At 42.6% G+C, this 21,370-nt stretch overlaps 1 protein-coding gene across 2 annotated transcripts in view; it reads left to right on the top strand.

The window, feature by feature from the left end:
- LOC139531708 (apoptosis regulator Bcl-2-like) overlaps positions 1-21,370 on the top strand; it is a 76,326-nt gene continuing 54,956 nt past the window's right edge. The window contains exons 1-2 of one of the 2 annotated variants that reach the window (XM_071328411.1): positions 15-1,471; positions 3,060-4,622. In XM_071328411.1, the coding sequence (XP_071184512.1) occupies positions 914-1,471; positions 3,060-3,152 (651 nt within the window). In that variant the 5' untranslated portion in view covers positions 15-913 and the 3' untranslated portion in view covers positions 3,153-4,622. Of the gene's footprint in view, positions 1,472-3,059; positions 4,623-21,370 lie in introns of those variants that run through there. The other variant, XM_071328410.1, reaches the window with a different exon arrangement.

The following is a 21,370-nucleotide window of genomic DNA, read 5'->3' as shown; positions in this document are numbered from 1 at the left end:
TGAGTGGCTCGCCTATGTGGGAGTGAACGAGAGAAAGCAGAGTTTGCAGACAACCCTTGGATAGGAAGACCCTACTGGAACTGACTGCATGACCAAGCGTCGCTGAAATCGTCTGCAGAGAAGCCACAAAGTAATCTGCGCTGTTCTATTTTTAGAAATCTTCTTCCTTGTGCTTATGTTAGTGTTTTTTTGTGTAAGCTATTTCTCTGTGAAATAAGAGTAGTCTTTCAAGAGCTGCCTTGCAAATGATTTCTCTTCCGTCTTTCTGGAACTGTGTAGTAAATGTCAGAGTATTGAACCCCAGAACGGATAACTGTAACTTAATCAACAACTTCGTTTTTCCAGAATAATACACAATATCGATTGACGCAAGCGATTGAAACTGTCAGGCGCTCATGTTGAAGTGAGGATCAGCTCAAAGGATATCCCAAACTTATTACTGTTCGTTCGGTCTTGTTCCAATGGATTCCTGAAAAGGGGCGTACCATAAGCAAGGAGAACCAGACATTGCGCGCCGATCATGCTACAACATGGACGCATTATACTGTAAAGTTGACTTGCTACTGGAACTCGAAATGCATGTGATAGAATAAGAATAGCATTATTTATTTGATCTGATTAGATATGTGTATGTGCATGTTTTAATCAATTTGTTCAAGAAAACAGTATTTCCACTTTATTTTATTTGAGGCTATATGCCATTCGGAAATACTGTTTGATTTCATGTATATATTTTTTTGCAGGGCTGGAACAAGTGTTGCTATGCAGGTAATGCGCTGTAGCAATATGTTAGAGATGCAATTTATCGTCTGATACCATATCTAATTTTAGGGGATATCTTGTAGGTCGTCTCAACCAACCATTGGAAATGTATTTTGCGTAAACAGCTTGCTGGGTATTAGGCTATAGCACCATGATGGCAAACGAGAATCCTTATAACAGTCGCTTTATTGTTGAAAAATACATACATCACAAACTGTTGAAGAAGGGATTTGTATGGGGATTTAATCCAGAAAACGATTCCCCAAATAATGGTTTTGGGGAGCCCTCTCCCCCTAACTCCCCCGAAGTTTTTGCACGGAGGTCCCAACCCTCCGCTGAAGGCGTGGACACTGACTCTCCACTCCCAAACAGGATCCAGCAACCGGACCGACATGCCCGGCTCCATAGGGTGCTGCGCGAGGCGGGGGACGAGATTGAAATAATGTATCAGCGGGACTTTGCAGAGATGTCGGGGCAGTTGCATTTTACGCCCAGTACGGCACAGAGAAGGTTTACTGCTGTTATAGAGGAGCTCTTCAGCGACGGTGTAAACTGGGGTCGGATTGTGGCTTTCTTTGAGTTTGGAGGGACAATGTGCGTGGAGAGCGTCAACCGGGAGATGACGTCCCAGGTAGACAACATTGCCCATTGGATGACAGAGTACCTGAACGGACCCCTGCAGAACTGGATCCAGGTGAATGGTGACTGGGTATGTCTGTTAATAAATCATTCCACATTTGCTCAGCCTCTATGCACCTATCACACCTTTGCATCAGTTGCGAATACAATCACTTCTCATCAGTGGCAAGTGCATAAATATACAGCTTATGAATCCCTTCAGGTCTGCATGCACGCTACCCTACTATTTTGATTGTCCAAAAATCTGTCTACTAACACGTGTCCACCACCACCATTGTCTAACATTTGGGACTATATTTCAGTCAACCCTGTTATCATGACTAGGGCAGTAGCCTAGCCCTACATGGACAATGATTGATTTGTTGTCTGTTTCTGGGGTCCTTATATCTCCTGGCCAATATTTCAGTCAATCTAGGGAAACCCTACCCTACCCCTATTCTGACTGAAGGTCAAGCACACACACTCAGAAAGCCCACACTGAATTATCTTGACTGCATTCTACTCTGTCATTAGTTCGCCAGATGTTTGGAAACGCCTGACTTCCTTTCTCTTCCCCAACATCTGTGGTTTGAGTGGAACTGCTACACAGTATGATGTCTCTGAGGAGAAAATTGGCTTGTTTCCGCAATTCAAGTTTGAATGAATGAACACAGCGTTTCCCTATTTAGAATCCACATCAAATGGAGAAAAAAGCCTCCCCTCTTTTAGCCTCTGCTCTTAGTTCATTAAATCCCATCCGCCTGTTTTACCGCATCTCTCTAGCATTGAATAATTTAAGTCTGAAATTGGAACAGGCACACCATGCTTTCATACACACCCATCCTGGTGTAATAGATGTCTAGGTTGTAATAATAACAACTACACTCCTTATTTTGTTAATTCACTCCTCTCTCATTTATTTACATATTTGCAACATCCCGGATGAGCAAAGGAACTGCTCAAATAGTGAACATTGTTACAGGGACTTAACATTTTAATTTGGGGTGAAGTGAATTGAAATGTCATGATATTGATGGGGCGATTTTACTGGCTCTTCATGTCCTCTTTACTTGACCCATCACTTGACCTGTCACCGTAGTTAGGGTGGAGTGCATGGTTTCCAAGACACAGGCAGGTCTTTCCAGACAAGCAGATACTGTATGCATAGACTGCTGTATAAAGGGAGAGTGGAGGTGGTAGCTGTCTGGACTGAGCATCAACTGGAGCAGAATAAAAAGCAGAGGCCAAAGGCTTCCACCACCAGCTCCAGGACGGCTAGGGAAATCACATTCTCATTGTATAGTTGTGTGGTGTTGTGTATAGTTGTCCCCAGAAACAAGAAGAACTGTGTGGGTGTGTGCATGTGTGCATGTGTGTATGTTTGTATGTCTTTATAATATATTATTGCATAGCAGTGGTAATTTCTACTTGTTCCATCAGAAAACTATTCGGAAGCATTCAGCACTGAGGTACTTTAAAAATTAAATCAAAGTTTATTGCTCGTGTATACAGATTTGCAGATGTTATCGCAGGTACAGTGAAATGCTTGTGTTTCTATCTCAAATAGTGCAGTAATACCTAGCAATAAAAAAAAAATTAAAAAAGTAATACACAAATAATCCAGAAAAATTAAGAAATATCAGAAGGAGTGTTACGTGTGCTCCCTCTCTGGCCTCCAGGTCACCAGGCTGCTCGTTATGCCGCACACCTGTCACCATCGTTACGCACACCTGTGCGCCATCAGACTCACCTGGACTACATCACTTCCCTGATTACCTTCCCTATATATGTCACTCCCTTTGGTTCCTTCCCCGGGCGTCATGTTTCTTGTCTGTGTGCTGTTAGTGTTTCTTGTTTTGTATTATGATCCGTTTATTAAAAACACTCACTCCCTGAACTTGCTTCACGACTCTCAGCGCACATCGTTACAACGAGCAATGTCAGAGACCGGAATATATACTGTACAGTTAAAGTTGGAAGTTTACATACACTTAAGTTGGAGTCATTAAAACTTGTTTTTCAACCACTCCACAAATTTCTTGTTAACAAACTATAGTTTTTGAAAGTCGGTTAGGACATCTACTTCGTGCATGACACAAATAATTGTTTACATACAGTGAATTATAAGTGAAATAATCTGTATCACAATTCCAGTGGGTCAGAAGTTTACATACACTAAATTGACTACCTTTTAAACAGCTTGTAAAATTCAAGGAAATTATGTCATGGGTTTAGAAGATTCTGGTAGGCTAATTGACATAAACTGAGTCAATTGGAGGTGTACCTGTGGATGTATTTCAAGGCCAACCTTCAAACTCAGTGCCTCTTTGCTTGACATCATGGGAAAATCAAAAGAAATCTGCCAAGACCTCAGAAAGAAATGTAGACCTCCACAAGTCTGGTTCATCCTTGGGAGCAATTTTCAAACGCCTGAAGGTACCACGTTCATCTGTACAAACAATAGTACGCAAGTATAAACACCATGGGACCACGCAGCCATCATACCGCTCAGGAAGGAGACGTGTTCTGTCTCCTAGAGATGAAAGTACTTTGGTGGAAAAAGTGCAAATATTTCCGAGAACAACAGCAAAGGACCTTGTGAAGATGCTGGAGGAAACAGGTACAAAAGTATCTATATCCACAGTAAAACGAGTCCTATATTGACATAGCCAGAAATGCCGCTCAGCAAGGAAGAAGCCACTGCTCCAAAACCACCATAAAAAAGCCAGACTACGGTTTACAACTACACATGGGGACAAAGATCGTACTTTTTGGAGAATTGTTCTCTGGTCTGATGAAACAAAAATAGAACTGTTTGGCCATAATTGTCATGTCGTGTGTGTAGGTGGCAGGGAAGTCAGGCGCAGGAGAATCAAACTTGGTATAATGGAGTAGTTTAATAACGTAAAACAAACTCCAAAACCAAAGTACATAATAAAATAAAACGTGGGTAAAAGAACCCGTCGCACACCAATCCATAAATCACGAGCATAACAATAAACAATCTCTGACAAGGACATGAGGGAAAACAGAGGGTTAAATACACAACAATTAATGAATGGCATTGGAACCAGGTGTGTAGGAAGACAAGACAAAACCAATGGAAAATTAAATATGGATCAATGATGGCTAGAAGACCGGTGACGTTGACCGCCGAGCACCACCCGAACAAGGAGAGGCATCGACTTCGTTAGAAGTCGTGACAATAATGACCATCGTTATGTTTGCAGGAAAAAGGGAATGACTTGCAAGCCGAAGAACACCATCCCAACCGTGAAGCACAGGGGTGGCAGCACCATGTTGTGGGGGTGCTTTGCTGCATGAGGGACTGGTGCACTTCACAAAATAGATGGCATCATGAGGGAGGAAAATTATGTGGATATATTGAAGCAACATCTCAAGACATCAAATCAAATCAAATTTTATTAGTCACATACACATGGTTAGCAGATGTTAATGCGAGTGTAGCGAAATGCTTGTGCTTCTAGTTCCGACAATGCAGTAATAACCAACAAGTAATCTAACCTAACAATTCCACAACTACTACCTTATACACACACACAAGTGTAAAGGGATAAAGAATATGTACATAAAGATATATGAATGAGTGGTGGTACAGAACGGCATGGCAAGATGCAGTAGATGGTATAGAGTACGGTATATACATATGAGATGAGTACTGTAGGGTATGTAAACATAAAGTGGCATAGTTTAAAGTGGCTAGTGGTACATGTATTACATAAAGATGGCAAGATGCAGTAGATGATATAGAGTACAGTATATACATATGAGATGGGTAATGTAGGGTATGTAAACATTATATTAAGTGGCATTGTTTAAAGTGGCTAGTGGTACATTTTTACATAATTTCCATCAATTCCCATTTTTAAAGTGGCTGGAGTTGAGTCAGTATGTTGGCAGCGGCCGCTAAATGTTAGTGGTGGCTGTTTAACAGTCTGATGGCCTTGAGATAGAAGCTGTTTTTCAGTCTCTCGGTCCCTGCTTTGATGCACCTGTACTGACCTCGCCTTCTGGATGATAGCGGGGTGAACAGGCAGTGGCTTGGGTGGTTGTTGTCCTTGATGATCTTTATGGCCTTCCTGTGACATCGGGTGGTGTAGGTGTCCTGGAGGGCAGGTAGTTTGCCCCCGGTGATGCGTTCTGCAGACCTCACTACCCTCTGGAGAGCCTTACGGTTGTGGGCGGAGCAGTTGCCGTACCAGGCGGTGATACAGCCCGACAGGATGCTCTCGATTGTGCATCTGTAGAAGTTTGTGAGTGCTTTTGGTGACAAGCCGAATTTCTTCAGCCTCCTGAGGTTGAAGAGGCGCTGCTGCGCCTTCTTCACAACGCTGTCTGTGTGGGTGGACCAATTCAGTTTGTCCGTGATGTGTACACCGAGGAACTTAAAACTTTCCACCTTCTCCACTACTGACCCGTCGATGTGGATAGGGGGGTGCTCCCTCTGCTGTTTCCTGAAGTCCACAATCATCTCCTTTGTTTTGTTGACGTTGAGTGTGAGGTTATTTTCCTGACACCACACTCCGAGGGCCCTCACCTCCTCCCTGTAGGCCGTCTCGTCGTTGTTGGTAATCAAGCCTACCACTGTAGTGTCATCCGCAAACTTGATGATTGAGTTGGAGGCGTGCATGGCCACGCAGTCGTGGGTGAACAGGGAGTACAGGAGAGGGCTCAGAACGCACCCTTGTGGGGCCCCAGTGTTGAGGATCAGCGGGGTGGAGATGTTGTTACCTACCCTCACCACCTGGGGGCGGCCCGTCAGGAAGTCCAGGACCCAGTTGCACAGGGCGGGGTCGAGACCCAGGGTCTCGAGCTTGATGACGAGTTTGGAGGGTACTATGGTGTTAAATGCTGAGCTGTAATCGATGAACAGCATTCTCACATGGGTATTCCTCTTGTCCAGATGGGTTAGGGCAGTGTGCAGTGTGGTTGCGATTGCGTCGTCTGTGGACCTATTGGGTCGGTAAGCAAATTGGAGTGGGTCTAGGGTGTCCGGTAGGGTGGAGGTGATATGGTCCTTGACTAGTCTCTCAAAGCACTTCATGATGACGGAAGTGAGTGCTACGGGGCGGTAGTCGTTTAGCTCAGTTACCTTAGCTTTCTTGGGAACAGGAACAATGGTGGCCCTCTTGAAGCATGTGGGAACAGCAGACTGGGATAAGGATTGATTGAATATGTCCGTAAACACACCAGCCAGCTGGTCTGCGCATGCTCTGAGGACGCGGCTGGGAATGCCGTCTGGGCCTGCAGCCTTGCGAGGGTTAACACGTTTAAATGTTTTACTCACCTCGGCTGCAGTGAAGGAGAGCCCGCAGGTTTTGGTAGGGGGCCGTGTCAGTGGCACTGTATTGTCCTCAAAGCGGGCAAAAAAGTTGTTTAGCCTGTCTGGGAGCAAGACATCCTGGTCCGCGACGGGGCTGGTTTTCTTTTTGTAATCCGTGATTGACTGTAGACCCTGCCACATACCTCTTGTGTCTGAGCTGTTGAATTGCGACTCGATTTTGTCTCTGTACTGGGACTTAGCCTGTTTGATTGCCTTGCGGAGAGAATAGCTACACTGTTTGTATTCGGTCATGCTTCCGGTCACCTTGCCCTGGTTAAAAGCAGTGGTTCGCGCTTTCAGTTTCACGCGAATGCTGCCGTCAATCCACGGTTTCTGGTTTGGGAATGTTTTAATCGTTGCTGTGGGTACGACATCGTCAATGCACTTCCTAATGAACTCGCTCACCGAATCAGCATATTCGTCAATATTGTTGTTGGACGCAATGCGGAACATATTCCAATCCGCGTGATCGAAGCAGTCTTGAAGCGTGGATTCAGATTGGTCGGACCAGCGTTGAACAGACCTGAGCGCGGGAGCTTGTTGTTTGAGTTTCTGTTTGTAGGCTGGAATCAACAAAATGGAGTCGTGGTCAGCTTTTCCGAAAGGGGGGCGGGGGAGGGCCTTATATGCGTCGCGGAAATTAGTATAACAATGATCTAGGGTTTTTCCAGCCCTGGTAGCACAATCGATATGCTGATAGAATTTAGGGAGTTTTGTTTTTAGATTAGCCTTGTTAAAATCCCCAGCTACGATGAATGCAGCCTCAGGGTGTGTGGTTTCCAGTTTACAAAGAGTCAGATAAAGTTCGTTCAGGGCCATCGATGTGTCTGCTTGGGGGGGAATATATACGGCTGTGATTATGATTGAAGAGAATTCCCTTGGTAGATAATGCGGTCGACATTTGATTGTGAGGAGTTCTAGATCAGGTGAACAGAATGACTTGAGTTCCTGTGTGTTGTTATGATGATCACACCACGTCTCGTTAATCATAAGGCATACCCCCCCGCCCCTCTTCTTACCGGAAAGATGTTTGTTTCTGTCGGCGCGATGCATGAAGAAACCAGCTGGCTGCACCGACTCCGTTAGCGTCTCTTGAGTTAGCCATGTTTCCGTGAAGCAGAGCACGTTGCAATCCCTGATGTCTCTCTGGAATGCTACCCGTGCTCGGATTTCGTCAACCTTATTGTCAAGAGACTGGACATTGGCGAGTAGTATGCTAGGGAGTGGAGCGCGATGTGCCCGTCTCCGAAGCCTGACCACGAGACCGCCTCGTTTGCCCCTTTTTCGGCGTCGCACAGGGTCGCCGGCTGGGATCAGATCCATTGTATTGGGTGGAAGGCAAAACACTGGATCCGTTTCGGGAAAGTCATATTCCTGGTAGGAACGATGATGAGTTGACGTTAATCGTATATTCAGTAGTTCCTCCCGACTGTATGTAATGAAACCTAAGATTACCTGGGGTACCGATGTAAGAAATAACACATGAAAAAACAAAATACTGCATATTTTCCAAGGAACGCGAAGCGAGGCGGCCATCTCTTTTCGGCGCCGGAAGTTGCCATCAGTTAGGAAGTTAAAGCTTGGTTGCAAATTGGTCTTCCAAATGGACAATGACCCCAAGCATACTTCCAAAGTTGTTGCAAAATGGCTTTAGGACAACAAAGTCAAGGTATTGGAGTGGCCATCACAAAGCCCTGACCTCAATCCTAAAGAAAATTGTTGGCAGAACTGAAAAAGCGTGTGCGAGCAAGGAGGCCTACAAACCTGACTCAGTTACACCACCGCTGTCAAGAGGAATGGGCCAGAATTCACCCAACTTATTGTGGGAAGCTTGTGGAAGGCTACCCAAAACGTTTGACCCAAGTTAAACATTTTAAAAGCAATGCTACCAAATACTAATTGAGTGTATGTAAACTTCTGACCCACTGGGAATGTGATGAAAGAAATAAGAGCTGAAATAAATCATTCTCTACTATTATTCTGACATTTCACATTCTTAAAATAAAGTGGTGATCCTAACTGACCTAAGACAGGGAATTTGTACTAGGATTAAATGTCAGGAATTGTGAAAAACTGAGTTTAAATGTATTTGGCTAAGGTGTATGTAAACTTCCGACTTCAACACACATGTGTATATATTTATGTATGTGTGTGTGTGTGTGTGTATATTGTATGGTGTGCAAAGACCGTACGGACGGTATATGAATAGAAAAGGTGTGTACATTAGTAGTTATATAGGATGAGACATGATTAGAATACAGTTTATACACAAAGAGCATACAAAACATTTGGAACGCCTTCCTAATATTGAGTTGATCCCCTTTAGCCCTCAGAACAGCCTCAGTTCGTCTGGGCATGGACTACAAGGTGTCAGAAGCGTTCCACAGGAATGCTGGCCCAGGTTGACTCCAATGCTTTCCACAGTTGTGTCAAGTTGGCTGGATGTCCTTTGGGTGGTGGACCATTCTTGATATACACAGGAAACTGTTGAGCAACACACTCAAACTGGTGCACCTGGCACCTACTACCATACCCCGTTCAAAGGCACTTAAATATTTTGTTAAAATAAAATCAAAATGTATTGTTCACATACACATGGTTAGCAGATGTTAATGCGAGAGTAGCGTAATGCTTGTGCTTCTAGTTCCGACAGTGCAGTAATATCTAACAAGTAATCTAACAATTCCCCAACAACTAGCTAATACACACAAATCTAAAGGGGTGAATGAGAATATGTACATATAAGTATATGGATGAGCGATGGCTGAGCGGCATAGGCAAGGTGCAGTAGATGGTATAAAATACAGTATATACATGTGATATGAGTAATGTAAGATATGTAAACATCATTAAAGTGACATTATTTAAAGTGGCATTGTTTAAGGTGACTAGTGATCAATTTATTAAAGTGTCCAGTGATTGGGTCTCAATGTAGGCAGCAGCCTCTCTGAGTTAGTGATTGCTATTTAGCAGTCTGATGGCCTTGAGATAGAAGCTGTTTTTCAATCTCTTGGTCCCAGCTTTGATGCATCTGTACTGACCTCGCCTTCTTGATGATAGCAGTGTGAACAGGCAGTGGCTCGGGTGGTTCTTGTCCTTGGTGATCTTTTTGGCCTTCCTGTGACATCGGGTGCTGTAGGTGCCATGGAGGGCAGGTAGTTTGCCCCCGGTGATGCGTTGTGCAGACGGCATCACCCTCTGGAGAGCCTTGCGGTTGAGGGCGGTGCAGTTGCCGTACCAGGCGGTGATACAGCCCGACAGGATGCTCTCCATTGTGCATCAATAAATGTTTCTCAGGGTTTTTTGGTTACAAGCCAAATTTCTTCAGCCTCCTGAGACTGAATGTTTTTCCCATTCACCCTCTGAATTGGTCACATACACAATCCATGTCTCAAGGCTTAAAAATCATTATTTAACCTGTCTCCTCCCCTTCATCTACACTGATTGACATAGGGGATCATAGTTTTCACCTGGATTCACCTTGTCAGTCTATGTCATGGAAAGAGCAATGTACACATAGTGTATAAAACAGCATGTAAACATTAATAAAGTGACCAGTGTTCAGTGACTATGTACATAGGGCAACTGTCTCTAAGGTCCAGGGTAGAGTACAGGGTGGTAGCCGGCTGGGACAGTGACTAACGCTAGTGGTGACTGTTTAACAGTCTGATGGCCTGGAGATAGAAACTGTCCTCAGTCTCTCGTTCCCAGCTTTAATGCACCTGCACTGTCTCCGCCTTCTAGATGGCAGCGGGGTGAACAGGCCGTGGTTAGGGTGGCCTTGATGATCGTCTTGGCCTTCCTGTGACACCGGGTGCTGTAGATGTCATGGAGGGCAGGCAATGTGTCCCCGGTGATGCGTTGGGCTGACCGCACCACCCTCTGGAGAGCCCTGCCGTTGCGGACGGTGCATTTGCCGTACCAGGCGGTGACACAGCACGAAAGAATGCTCCTAATGGTGTATCTGTAAAAGTTTGTGAGCGTCTTAAGGGCCAAGACTAATTTCTTCAGCCTCCTGAGGTTGAAGAGTCGCTGTTGCTCCTTCTTCACCACGTTGTTTGTGTGAAGGGACCATTTCATGTTGTCAGTGATGTGCACGCCAAGGAACTTGAAGCTTTTCACCCTCTCCACTGCGGCCCCCTTGATGTGTATGGGGGTGTGCTTTCTCTGCTGTCTCCTGTAGTCCGCGATCAGCTCCTTCGTTTTGTTGACGTTGAGGGAGAGGTTATTTTCCTGGCACCACTCAGCCTACAGCAAGGTGGGAGCCCTGGCAGTCTCATCGTTGTTGGTAATCAGTCAGCAAACTTGATGATTGAGTTGGAGACGTGCGTGGCCACGCAGTTATGGGTGAACAGGGAGTACAGGAGGGGGATGAGCATGCACCCCATGTTGAGGATCAGTGTGGCGGAGGTGTTGTTGCCTACCATCACCACCTGTGGTCAACCCATCAGTAATTCCAGGACCCGGTTGCACAGGTAGAGGTTCAGACCCAGGGCCATGAGCTTGGAGGGCACTATGTTGTTGAATGCTGAGCTGTAGTCAATGAGCAGCATTCTTACATAGGCATTCCTCTTGTCCAGGTGGTTGTGCAGTGCAATGGCGATTGCGTCGTTCATGGATCTGTTGTGGCGATATGCAAATTTGTAGTGGGTCTAGGGTGTCGGGTAAGGTGGAGGTGATATGATCCTTAACTAGCCTCTCAAAGCCCTTCATGATGATAGTGAGTGCTACAGGGTGATAGTAATTTAGTTCAGTTATCTTTGCTTTCTTGAGAACGGGAACAATGGTGGAAATCTTGATGCAAGTGGGGATAACAGACTGGGATATGGAGAGATTGAATATGTCCGTAAACACTCCAGCCAGCTGGTCTGCACATGCTGTGAGGACACGGCTTGGGAGGCCGTCTGGGCCGGCAGCCTTCTGAGGGTTAACACGCTTAAATGACTTACTCATGTTGGTCACAGAGAACAAGAACACACAGTCCTCATAAGCGTCGGCTCGATGTTGTTTTCCTCGAAGCGGGCGAAGAAGGTGTTTAACTGGTCCGGGAGCGACGAGCTAAACACAGCTTATATTATTCAGAAGGCTCCAGCACTCCCTCTTAGGGCCAATGAATTATTCATTTTTTTCATTTCGTCATCAAAATAACATTTTGATTTGTATTAGGACTATATTTACAGAGGAAGACAAGTTCCAGTCAAAACTGCCCTTTGAATTTGCCCATTACTTACTCTTTCCAATAGTCATTACAATAAGCATGTGTTGAAACTTTCATTTTTTTACCAGCAGTCCTGGTTTTATATTGTACGTATATATAATATAGTTTTTACTAATGACTGTATGCAATATACTTTATGTTGTATTGTTGAGACAGATCGTTGTTATATAAAACATTTCTATGTTTGACACCTGTTCATAATGGGTGAGTCTTAATCTGGTTGGTAAATCAATACACAATAAATTTAAAGAGATCCGTCCAAATGGGCATCTGGCCACTGGCCTTCTGTTATAGTTTTTGCCTGTGTGGTATCAATTACACTAACATCAGATTCTACACATGCTGTACAGCTAAAACTTGTTCTTATGCGATGATTGCATCATTCCAATAGTGTATGGATGTTGCCGTAAGACAACTGAGCATTTCCTATGCTCTTGCACTGTCACTTTCTGGAGCATTAAATCATTTTGTCCAATTACGAGGACAAGGTATGTACTGTCTTTGGAGGTGTTCCTTACATCTGGTCTGTTTCACTGTATGTACAGGTAAGGTTGTAGAGAAAAGTTGCTCACTATCATATTTTGAGCTGATCGTGGTCTTTCCCTCAATTTATCTGTGTCCTTTTGGCACAAAGAAATCTTGAAGCAATGACTTACAACCAAAGAATGTCCATGTCAGTCAGATGGACCCTCTAATTTGGCTTAGCCGTCAAGAAGAATTGTCCTTTCCCCCTATGGTTAAGCTGTACTCGGTGGCGGCCTGCCCGTTCGGGCGTTAGGGACTGCAACCCACTGTGATTAGTCCTGACTCGTTTCAGGAAATTAGGCGTATGTCGCGCGTCACTACTTCACAGGGGAGGCATTTGAACGTTTTTTTTATTTTTATCAAAATGCGTTTTTTTGGCAGAAATGCCTTCTGGAACAATCATGAATTATTATCCATGAGTTATTATATACAATTGAACTTGGACATTTACATACACCTTAGCCAAATACATTCAAACTCAGTTTTTCACATTTCTTGACATTTAATCAGAGTAAAAATTCCCTCTTAAGTCAGTTAGGATGACCACTTTATTTTAAGAATGTGAAATGTCAGAATAATAGTAGAGAGAATGATTTATTTCAGCTTTTATTTCATTTATCACATTCCCAGTGGGTCAGAAGTTTACATACACTCAATTAGTATTTGGTAACATTGCCTTTAAATTGTTTAACTTGGGTCAAATGTAGTCTTGTAGTCTTCCGGTAGTCTTCTATAAGCTTCCCACAGTAAGTTGGGTGAATTCTGGCCCATTCCTCCTGACAGAGGTGGTGTAACTGAGTCAGATTTGTAGGTCTCCTTGCTCGCACACGCTTTTTCAGTTCTGCCAACAAATTTTCTATGGGATTGAGGTCAGGGCTTTGTAATGGCCACTCCAATACCTTGACTTTGTTGTCCTTAAGCCATTTTTCCACAGCTTTGGAAGTATGCTTGGGGTCATTGTCCATTTGGAAGACCCATTTGCGACCAAGCTTTAACTTCCTGAACTGATGTCTTGAGATGTTGCTTCAATATATCCACATCATTTTCCTGCCTCATGATGCCATCTATTTTGTGAAATGCACCAGTCCCTCATGCAGCAAAGCACCCCCACAACATGATGCTGCCACCCCCGTGCTTCACGGTTGGGATGGTGTTCTTCGGTTGCAAGCCTCCCCCTTTCTCCTCCAAACATAACGATGGTCATTATAGCCAAACAGTTCTATTTTTGTTTAATCAAACCAGAGGACATTTCTCCAAAAAGTACAATCTTTGTCCACATGTGCAGTTGCAAACCGTAGTCTGGCTTTTTTATGGCGGTTTTGGAGGCGGTTTTGGAGCAGTGCCTACTTCCTTGCTGAGCGGCCTTTCAGGTTATGTCGATATAGGACTTGTTTTACTGTGGATATAGATACTTTTGTACCTGTTTCCTCCAGCATCTTCACAAGGTCCTTTGCTGTTGTTCTGGGATTGATTTGCACTTTTCGCACCAAAGTACGTTCATCTCTAGGAGACAGAACGCGTCTCCTTTCTGAGCAGTATGACTGCTATGTTGTTCCATGGTGTTTATACTTTCGTACTATTGTTTGTACAGATGAACGTGGTACCTTCAGGTGTTTGGAAATTGATCCCAAGGATGAACCAGACTTGTGGAGGTCAAAAAAAAATTCTGAGGTCTTGGCTGATTTCTTTTGATTTTCCCATAATGTCAAGCGAAGAGGCACTGAGTTTGAAGGTAGGCTTTGAAATTCATCCACAGGTACACCTCCAATTGACTCAAATTATGTCAATTAGCCTATCAGAAGCTTCTAAAGCCATGACATCATTTTCTGGGATTTTCCAGGCTGTTTAAAGGCAGTCAACTTAGTGTATGTAAACTTCTGATCCACTGAAATTTTGATACAGTGAATTATAAGTGAAATAATCTGCCTGTAAACAATTGTTGGAAAAATGACTTGTCATGCACAAAGTAGATGTCCTAACCGATTTGCCAAAACTATAGTTTGTTAACAAGACATTTGTGGAGTGGTTGAAAAACGAGTTTTAATGACTCCAACCTAAGTGTATGTAAACTTCCCACTTTAACTGTAATTCATGGATTATGTTTTAAATGCTCATAATAGTGTGGTAAATGTTCCTGTTTCTTAAATATTCTGATCAAAACAAGCTGTTAATGTACTTGCTGCTGTGCCGCTCAGTGACTGCCAGCAGCAGCAGCTCCGTGGGCGCATAGGCTGTGTGAATATCGCTTGGATTGTTTTGCCAGCTATTTGTTATGAGGGGGAACTGTAAATGGACTGTTCTGGGGTGCTCTGAAATGTGCGCTCAGTCAAAACTTCTGGGTCTGCTCTAGTCTCCCTCACAATGAGTCTCTCGCTCGCCAGACTTCTTACTTCCACACATGAGACTAGATCTTCTCTATCAGGTACAGATGGCACTAAAGCAAAAATAACATTTGAATTAACTTGCAAATAAATAATCATAACAGTCATAGGCGCCTGGGACCTGAATACCAGACATCTACATTCAACAAGAGTCGAAGGACAGAGGGATACACTAGCTAGAACCTTCTCATCATGGATCTGGTAGGACAAAAAAGCATGACGGTGGCTGGCCAATTTGATTGTTTCCCCCAATGGTGTTCATGTACTGTAGTATGATCAAATTAATTAATTTTGAGAAACATTGAGAAATAGTTTGGTCGATTAAAAAAAATAATCTAATTGATTTTCCTTTTGATAATCAGCAAGCTAGCTTGTTAGCTCTCATGCCAATTTCAGGTCTTTCTAAACTAATATCTGACACTGAAATATGAAGTTATTTCAGAATGAAAGTTAACTGGATAGCGCATCATGCTTTGTGACATTATGTTAGCTAGCTATCTCCAGTTATATAATGTGTTTTCAGTTATTGCATCCGCATGCCTGTTACGTTCTCCCTGGTGCACTCGTTTGTTGGTGAGCTGGCTGCTCATTCTAAATAGTATAATCTAATCTGTTCAAAACAGTAGCAGCATGTGCAGCAGCAGTCATTCCGGTTTTGACATGCAAAAGTGAAATAGGTCTATTTATCCTGTTGTGCAAATGCACAGAACGTTTTATATATCTTCTCAAAGAAATTACCAGTAGTTGGAAAACTTGGCATCCTATTTCCTACTCAAACCACCCTGCGCCCCGGGTGTTCAGCCAATCAGCGACCGCCACTTATTATCCTTTCTTTTGAATCCATGTGATTCATTAGTCCTCGGATAAAGCCTGACGAATAATTGCACCGTCTGTGGAGAGGACATGGTTCAGCTGCGCTACCCTGTGCTTTTTCACTACTACTGATATTCCAGATCCCCTGCTGGGACACCCCCCAGTTTACCAGCATGTGATCAAGACCCTCGTTTTGTATTAACCCTCTTTGATTTCTGTTTTCTTTTGAGTTTCTACAGAATTTCCTCTAGACGTGCTTTTGTATTTAGTCTACAGTCAACTGTTTGTGGTGACTTAACATCACCTGTGAAATGACACAGCAAGACATGATATCTAGTTGTTTATTCCCCCTGAAAAGATTTTGACTTTGAATGCGGTTTTTGTTTTGGTAGTGTGATCGTCTGGGGGAATCCAGCCCAAACAAATCAGTGCTGATGACATGCGTTGTAAATAAGGTGGGGAAAAGGATAGGAATGTTTAGAGGCAGGTAAAGGTCACTTGACATCGTGGTAACGGGACCACTCTTTGCCTCGTGGGTGTCTTGCAATCGAGTTTGGATATTTCTATGAACCCCTTTACTAAAAATAGCCCAGAGCTACATTGCAGTTATCCTAACGACAGCTTAGGATAAAGACTTATGTATTGTACTAGTATAGGCTACAGCAGAGAACATACCAATTATAAACTCTGATTCCCTATCTCTGTTATTGCAGAGTAGCCAGAGTATGCTCTGTGGGCCCATTATGGAACGCACTCTCTGTTTGTCCAGCTCCTTCTATGCTGGGAAGATTTTCCAGCAAATAACCATTCCTGCTTTGTCCGTTAGAAAATGGTTTCATCACAATCAAGGAGCTGCATATAGTAGTCTTCAATTAGTTGGAGGAGTTTTGATGTTCTTTAGGTCTTAGATTCGAGCATTGTTCTTTGTTGATGTGAGGGGGCAGAGAGCCGACGTTGCTCTTTCATGTCTAAATGTAAAAAAACGAACAAAAGGCTCGTCAAATTTAAAGTCACTCACCCTCTAGTACTGTGTAGTTGGGAATGTGTCAAGGTAAGACATGAATGGCATGATGATTTGCACTTGCCTGACGACTCAAACTGAATTCTTCCACTGCTCTATTGTTCGCTACATACTTCAGTCTGAGACTGCCATCATTGAAGTCATTTGTGAGGGGTGTCGTACAAAACAAAGTCCTCAATGATTGGATCATCTCTAACCAATTACAATATCAAAGCCAATGACGAATTTTCAAAATGCTGCTATAACTGCGTGTGTTCTGGCCCTGGCCGAATCCCCCGGTTTCTGTGACCAATCAGACAGTCTAGAATGGATTTCCATTCTCGAAATCGTTGACGAGGTACTCAGCTCCGGACTCATTGCAGAGAAGAAACTTACGTCCGTGGGCGTGGCGTAGCACTTGGCCGTAGCAAGGAGTTTGGGTAGCCAGGCAAGATGTGCACCACACCATGCTGTAGTTCACCAAAGACGGTCCAATAGTTAAAATCACTCAACTGGAAATATCAGTATTACCAACCAGACAAAATAATTTACACATTTCTTTACAAAGTAAAAAAAATTAAATACATTGGCAGGAAACTACTTGGCTATGCAAATGAGGACAGGTGAAGGGTGTTGATTTGCAGCTTGCCTAACAAGTTTTCTCATTATCTCTTACCATGCTACAAATGATCAATGGTGGTTATCATAATCACTGTACATATTCCTAACTGCCTATAATGTGGATGAGGGAGAAATTACATGAATTTAATTGGAATAACCCACTTGTTAATGTACTCCTCTGCTCTTACCTTTTGGCTCAGTTTGAGATGATTGCAGTTAGCCTATTGCTATTAAAAGCATTGAAATAATGCCTTTGAGCACAATCAAAACTAATGAGCGATAACAAACTATTAATTGTCTTAATAGAGCATAAATATCTCTGCAAACTTAATAGCAAATGTATTTTTTATGCTCAATAAGGGTGGGATGCTCGGTGTCATTAAGTTAACAACCTTTCAGCAGTTAGTTTGTGTAGACATCCAGGTGCTCAACCCATGCATCACATACCTGTGGCTCTTGCCATTTGTTTGTCTCGATGAAGGACGCTAATTAGCTATGTTTTGCAACAGGTGGAGCTCAATTAAGCATGTTTGACCTTGTTGATATTTCTGGGGGTTTAATAGTAGAAAGGCGTTCAAAGGAAGAAAAAAGCTAAAGCGCGTCAATCAGTGGAACGTTACTCGGGTATTAATTTCCCTGTGTATGTGCACCTTACCAAGCACTTTCAAGTGGCATTATTTATGAAAGCAAACTGGACACAGAGTTGTATGTTAAAATCCCCAAAGATAAAGAAAAGAAAGACCACGAGGGAGCTTTTCTCTTTCTGTTGTTTCCCCCAAATAATGGCTTCAAACGAACCCACTGTATATCCTGCAGCTGCTGTATTTACCCTCACCACCTCAGGCTATGAGGGCAGAAGAGAGAGAAGAAAAGAACCAGGAAGAGTTTGAAAAGAGAAGAGAGCCAAGCTGATTGTAGAGATACAGCTTCCAATTGGCTCATTCATCCCCCCCTCCAACTATTCCCCAGGTTGTTGCTGTTAGTGTTCTCAGTCAACTTACCTTGTAAAGGAAAATAAAATAATAATACAATTGTATCACCCTTTTGCAGGAGAACTTTCCTGGACATGTTAAACTTCTTGTGTATTTGAGGTTTAAAAAGGCTTCTAAAGTTTGTAATTTTCACTTTGAAATTTCAGACTTGATTTTCCCTTACGAAAAATGTCCAATTGTTGCAGGATCATTTTTGGGAGAACACAACAGTTCACCTGAAAAAAGACTGAATCCAAACGTTACACTGTTGAATTTATGTGCATTTTACATTTACTGTACTTTCCACCGCATTTGTTGATAACAATATCTCAAAATATTCAGGGTACATTCAGTAACATGATAAGAATATTCATGGAAAATGTGTGGTAGGTGCAACATAAGACAAAGAATGACAAAGGTTTGAGTGAGAGGACTAATTGGTGGTCTCAAGTGGCCAAAACGCCTCTCCAAATGCACAGTTCCTAAGTAACTTCAAAGCACTTTTATGACTCAAAGAATAGTCTTCAACTATAAGGTGCTTTTTTGAGCTCTCCTAGCTGTGCCATTGAGGAACTAGAGCAAGCACACTTGTAGTTGTTTTGTTGGGACACAACCCTGCATCCCCGCCATCACACAATTACTGTTGCTGTTTACGCAATCTGGGTCAGGTGGGCATCATTTGAAAGTTTGTTCTATTGTCAAAATGACTAGCTAAGTTCTAAAATACAATCTTACAGTGTTAGGCTTTCAAAAGACAATTCTGAGAAAAATATCGTAATTTTGGTGGCATAGAAATGAGTCATGGGTGCTTTCAGGTACGTACTCCGCAGCAAATTTATCACAATAGACAAACAAGCTCATTCTGTTCAGAACCACTTTTTAGTGCTTTATAAAAAATGAATGTGAAAAAAACATAACAGAATTTCCGAAAACTGCCGCAAAATCAAGCATTTTTGGCCGGAGAAATCACAAACAAAAAATTGCAAAATCCTGGAGGGACTGACTAACCTAATTGACAGAGTGAAAAAAATAAGCTTGTACAGAATAAAAATATTACAAAACATGCATCCTCTTTGCAACAAGGCACAAAAGTAATACTGCAAAAAATGTGGCAAAGCAATTTACTTTTTGTCCTGAATACAACGATTATATTTGGGGCAAATACAGTACTCAGTACAACACTGAGTACCCCTCCTGGGGGGTTTCTCAGAATAAAAACTAAAAACAATGGAGCTAAGCACAGGTAAAATCCTAGAGAAAAACCTGGTTCAGTCTGCTTCCACCAGACACTAGGAGTTGAATGTACTTTTCAGCAGGATAATATCCTAAAACACAAGGCCAAATCTACACTGGAGTTGCTTGCCAAGAAGACGGTGAATGTTCCTGAGTGGCCGAGTTACAGTTTTGACTTAAATCTGCTTGTAAATCTATAGCAAGACTTAAATGGTTGTCTAGCAATGATCAACAACCAATTTGACAGAGCTTGAAGAATTTTGAAAATAATAATGTGCCAAGATTGTACAATCCAGGTGTGCAAAACTCTTAGAGACTTACCCAGAAAGACATCACAGCTGTAATCGCTGCCAAAGGTGATTCCAACATTTTCTCATGGGTGTGAATACTTATGTAAATGAGATTTCGGCATTTCATTCTCAATACATTAGCAAACATTTTTTAAACATGTTTTCACTTTGTCATTATGGGGTATTGTGCGTAGATGGGGGTGGGGTCTATTTAATTGATTTTGAAATCAGACTGTAACACAGAAAAATTTGAAATAAGTCAAGGAGTATGAATACTTTCTGAAGGCACTGTACATCAAACACATGGTTTCCATGCAGGGCCGGTTCCAGTCATAAGCCACATCAGCGGCCGCTAGGGCCCCCAGAACTTTTTTCGGGGAACTCAGTCGGGGGCTCAACTTCCTATTGAGAGTAAGAATAGTAGAATACACCAGGTACAATTTTGAAATTTGGTTGTGCATCATCAGTTTTTCTCTTGTTATGTCAGTCACTGACAGTCACTCAATTAGCCATGTCAGCTAACCATTTTTAGATTGGTAGTTAATCTAGACGGTTATTTAAACTTGTAGTAATCATAGCCAAATACCAATCGGGCATGCAGGACTCAACCTCCAGGGGGCCCCCATTGATTTTGTTAGTCATTCTCACAATGATATCATATTAACATGGCATAAGTCATTACAAAATGTGTAGAATTGCAGGAAATTCATTTTAAAACTGCAAAAATATCTCTCTACCCCATGGCAAAATGGGTAGAATTGCAGGAAATTAGCTTTAAACTGGGAAAAAAATGTTGCCCCATGCCAAAATGTGTAGAAATAACTGCGTTTTTTATCTCAATATCAAATCATTTCTGGTGTCATGACTCTCTCCTTGGTGAGGATCAAAGGTGCCAAATCAGCTTGGCACAGGAGAGGGGAGTTGGGCCGGTTTTATGACTTAACAGCCGGTCATAAATTGTATGCAGTAAAATACTCTTTCTTGGCTTCTAGTATTGGGAAAGGAATGCGCTATGTGTAGAGAGAGACTCTTGCCGACAAAACATTTTTCCAAAAAAAAGGTACGGTAAACATTACAACATTATTCCTGACATCCAAATGTTTGGAATGGTTAGTAGGGATCTAAAGAATAATAATGTCATATTGTTTATTATTTTGTGATGTCATTAACTTCTCTGGGATATGTGGGACGCTAACGTCCCACTTGGCCAAAAGCCAGTAAAAATGCAGAGAGCCAAATTCAAATATAAAAATCAAACTTTCATGAAATCACACATGAAAGACACCAAATTAAAGCTACACTTGTTGTGAATCCAGCCAACATGTCTGATTTCAAAAAGGATTTACGGCGAAAGCACCCCAAACGATTATGTTAGGTCAGTACATAGCCACAGAAAAACACAGCCATTTTTCCAGCCAAAGAGAGGAGTAACAAAAAGCAGAAATGGAGATAAAATTAATCACTAACCTTTGATGATCTTCATCAGATGACACTCATAGGACTTCATGTTACACAATACATGTATGTTTTGTTCGGTAAAGTTCATATTTATATCCAAAAATTTGAGTTTAGGCGGGATTTTACTGTCTCACTT

Source organism: Salvelinus alpinus, chromosome 10 (genome assembly GCF_045679555.1).
Source record: "Salvelinus alpinus chromosome 10, SLU_Salpinus.1, whole genome shotgun sequence".
In the NCBI taxonomy this organism is placed as follows: domain Eukaryota; kingdom Metazoa; phylum Chordata; class Actinopteri; order Salmoniformes; family Salmonidae; genus Salvelinus; species Salvelinus alpinus.
The sequence above is the reverse complement of the archived record's forward strand: the minus strand, read 5'-3'. Positions and strand labels throughout refer to the sequence as shown.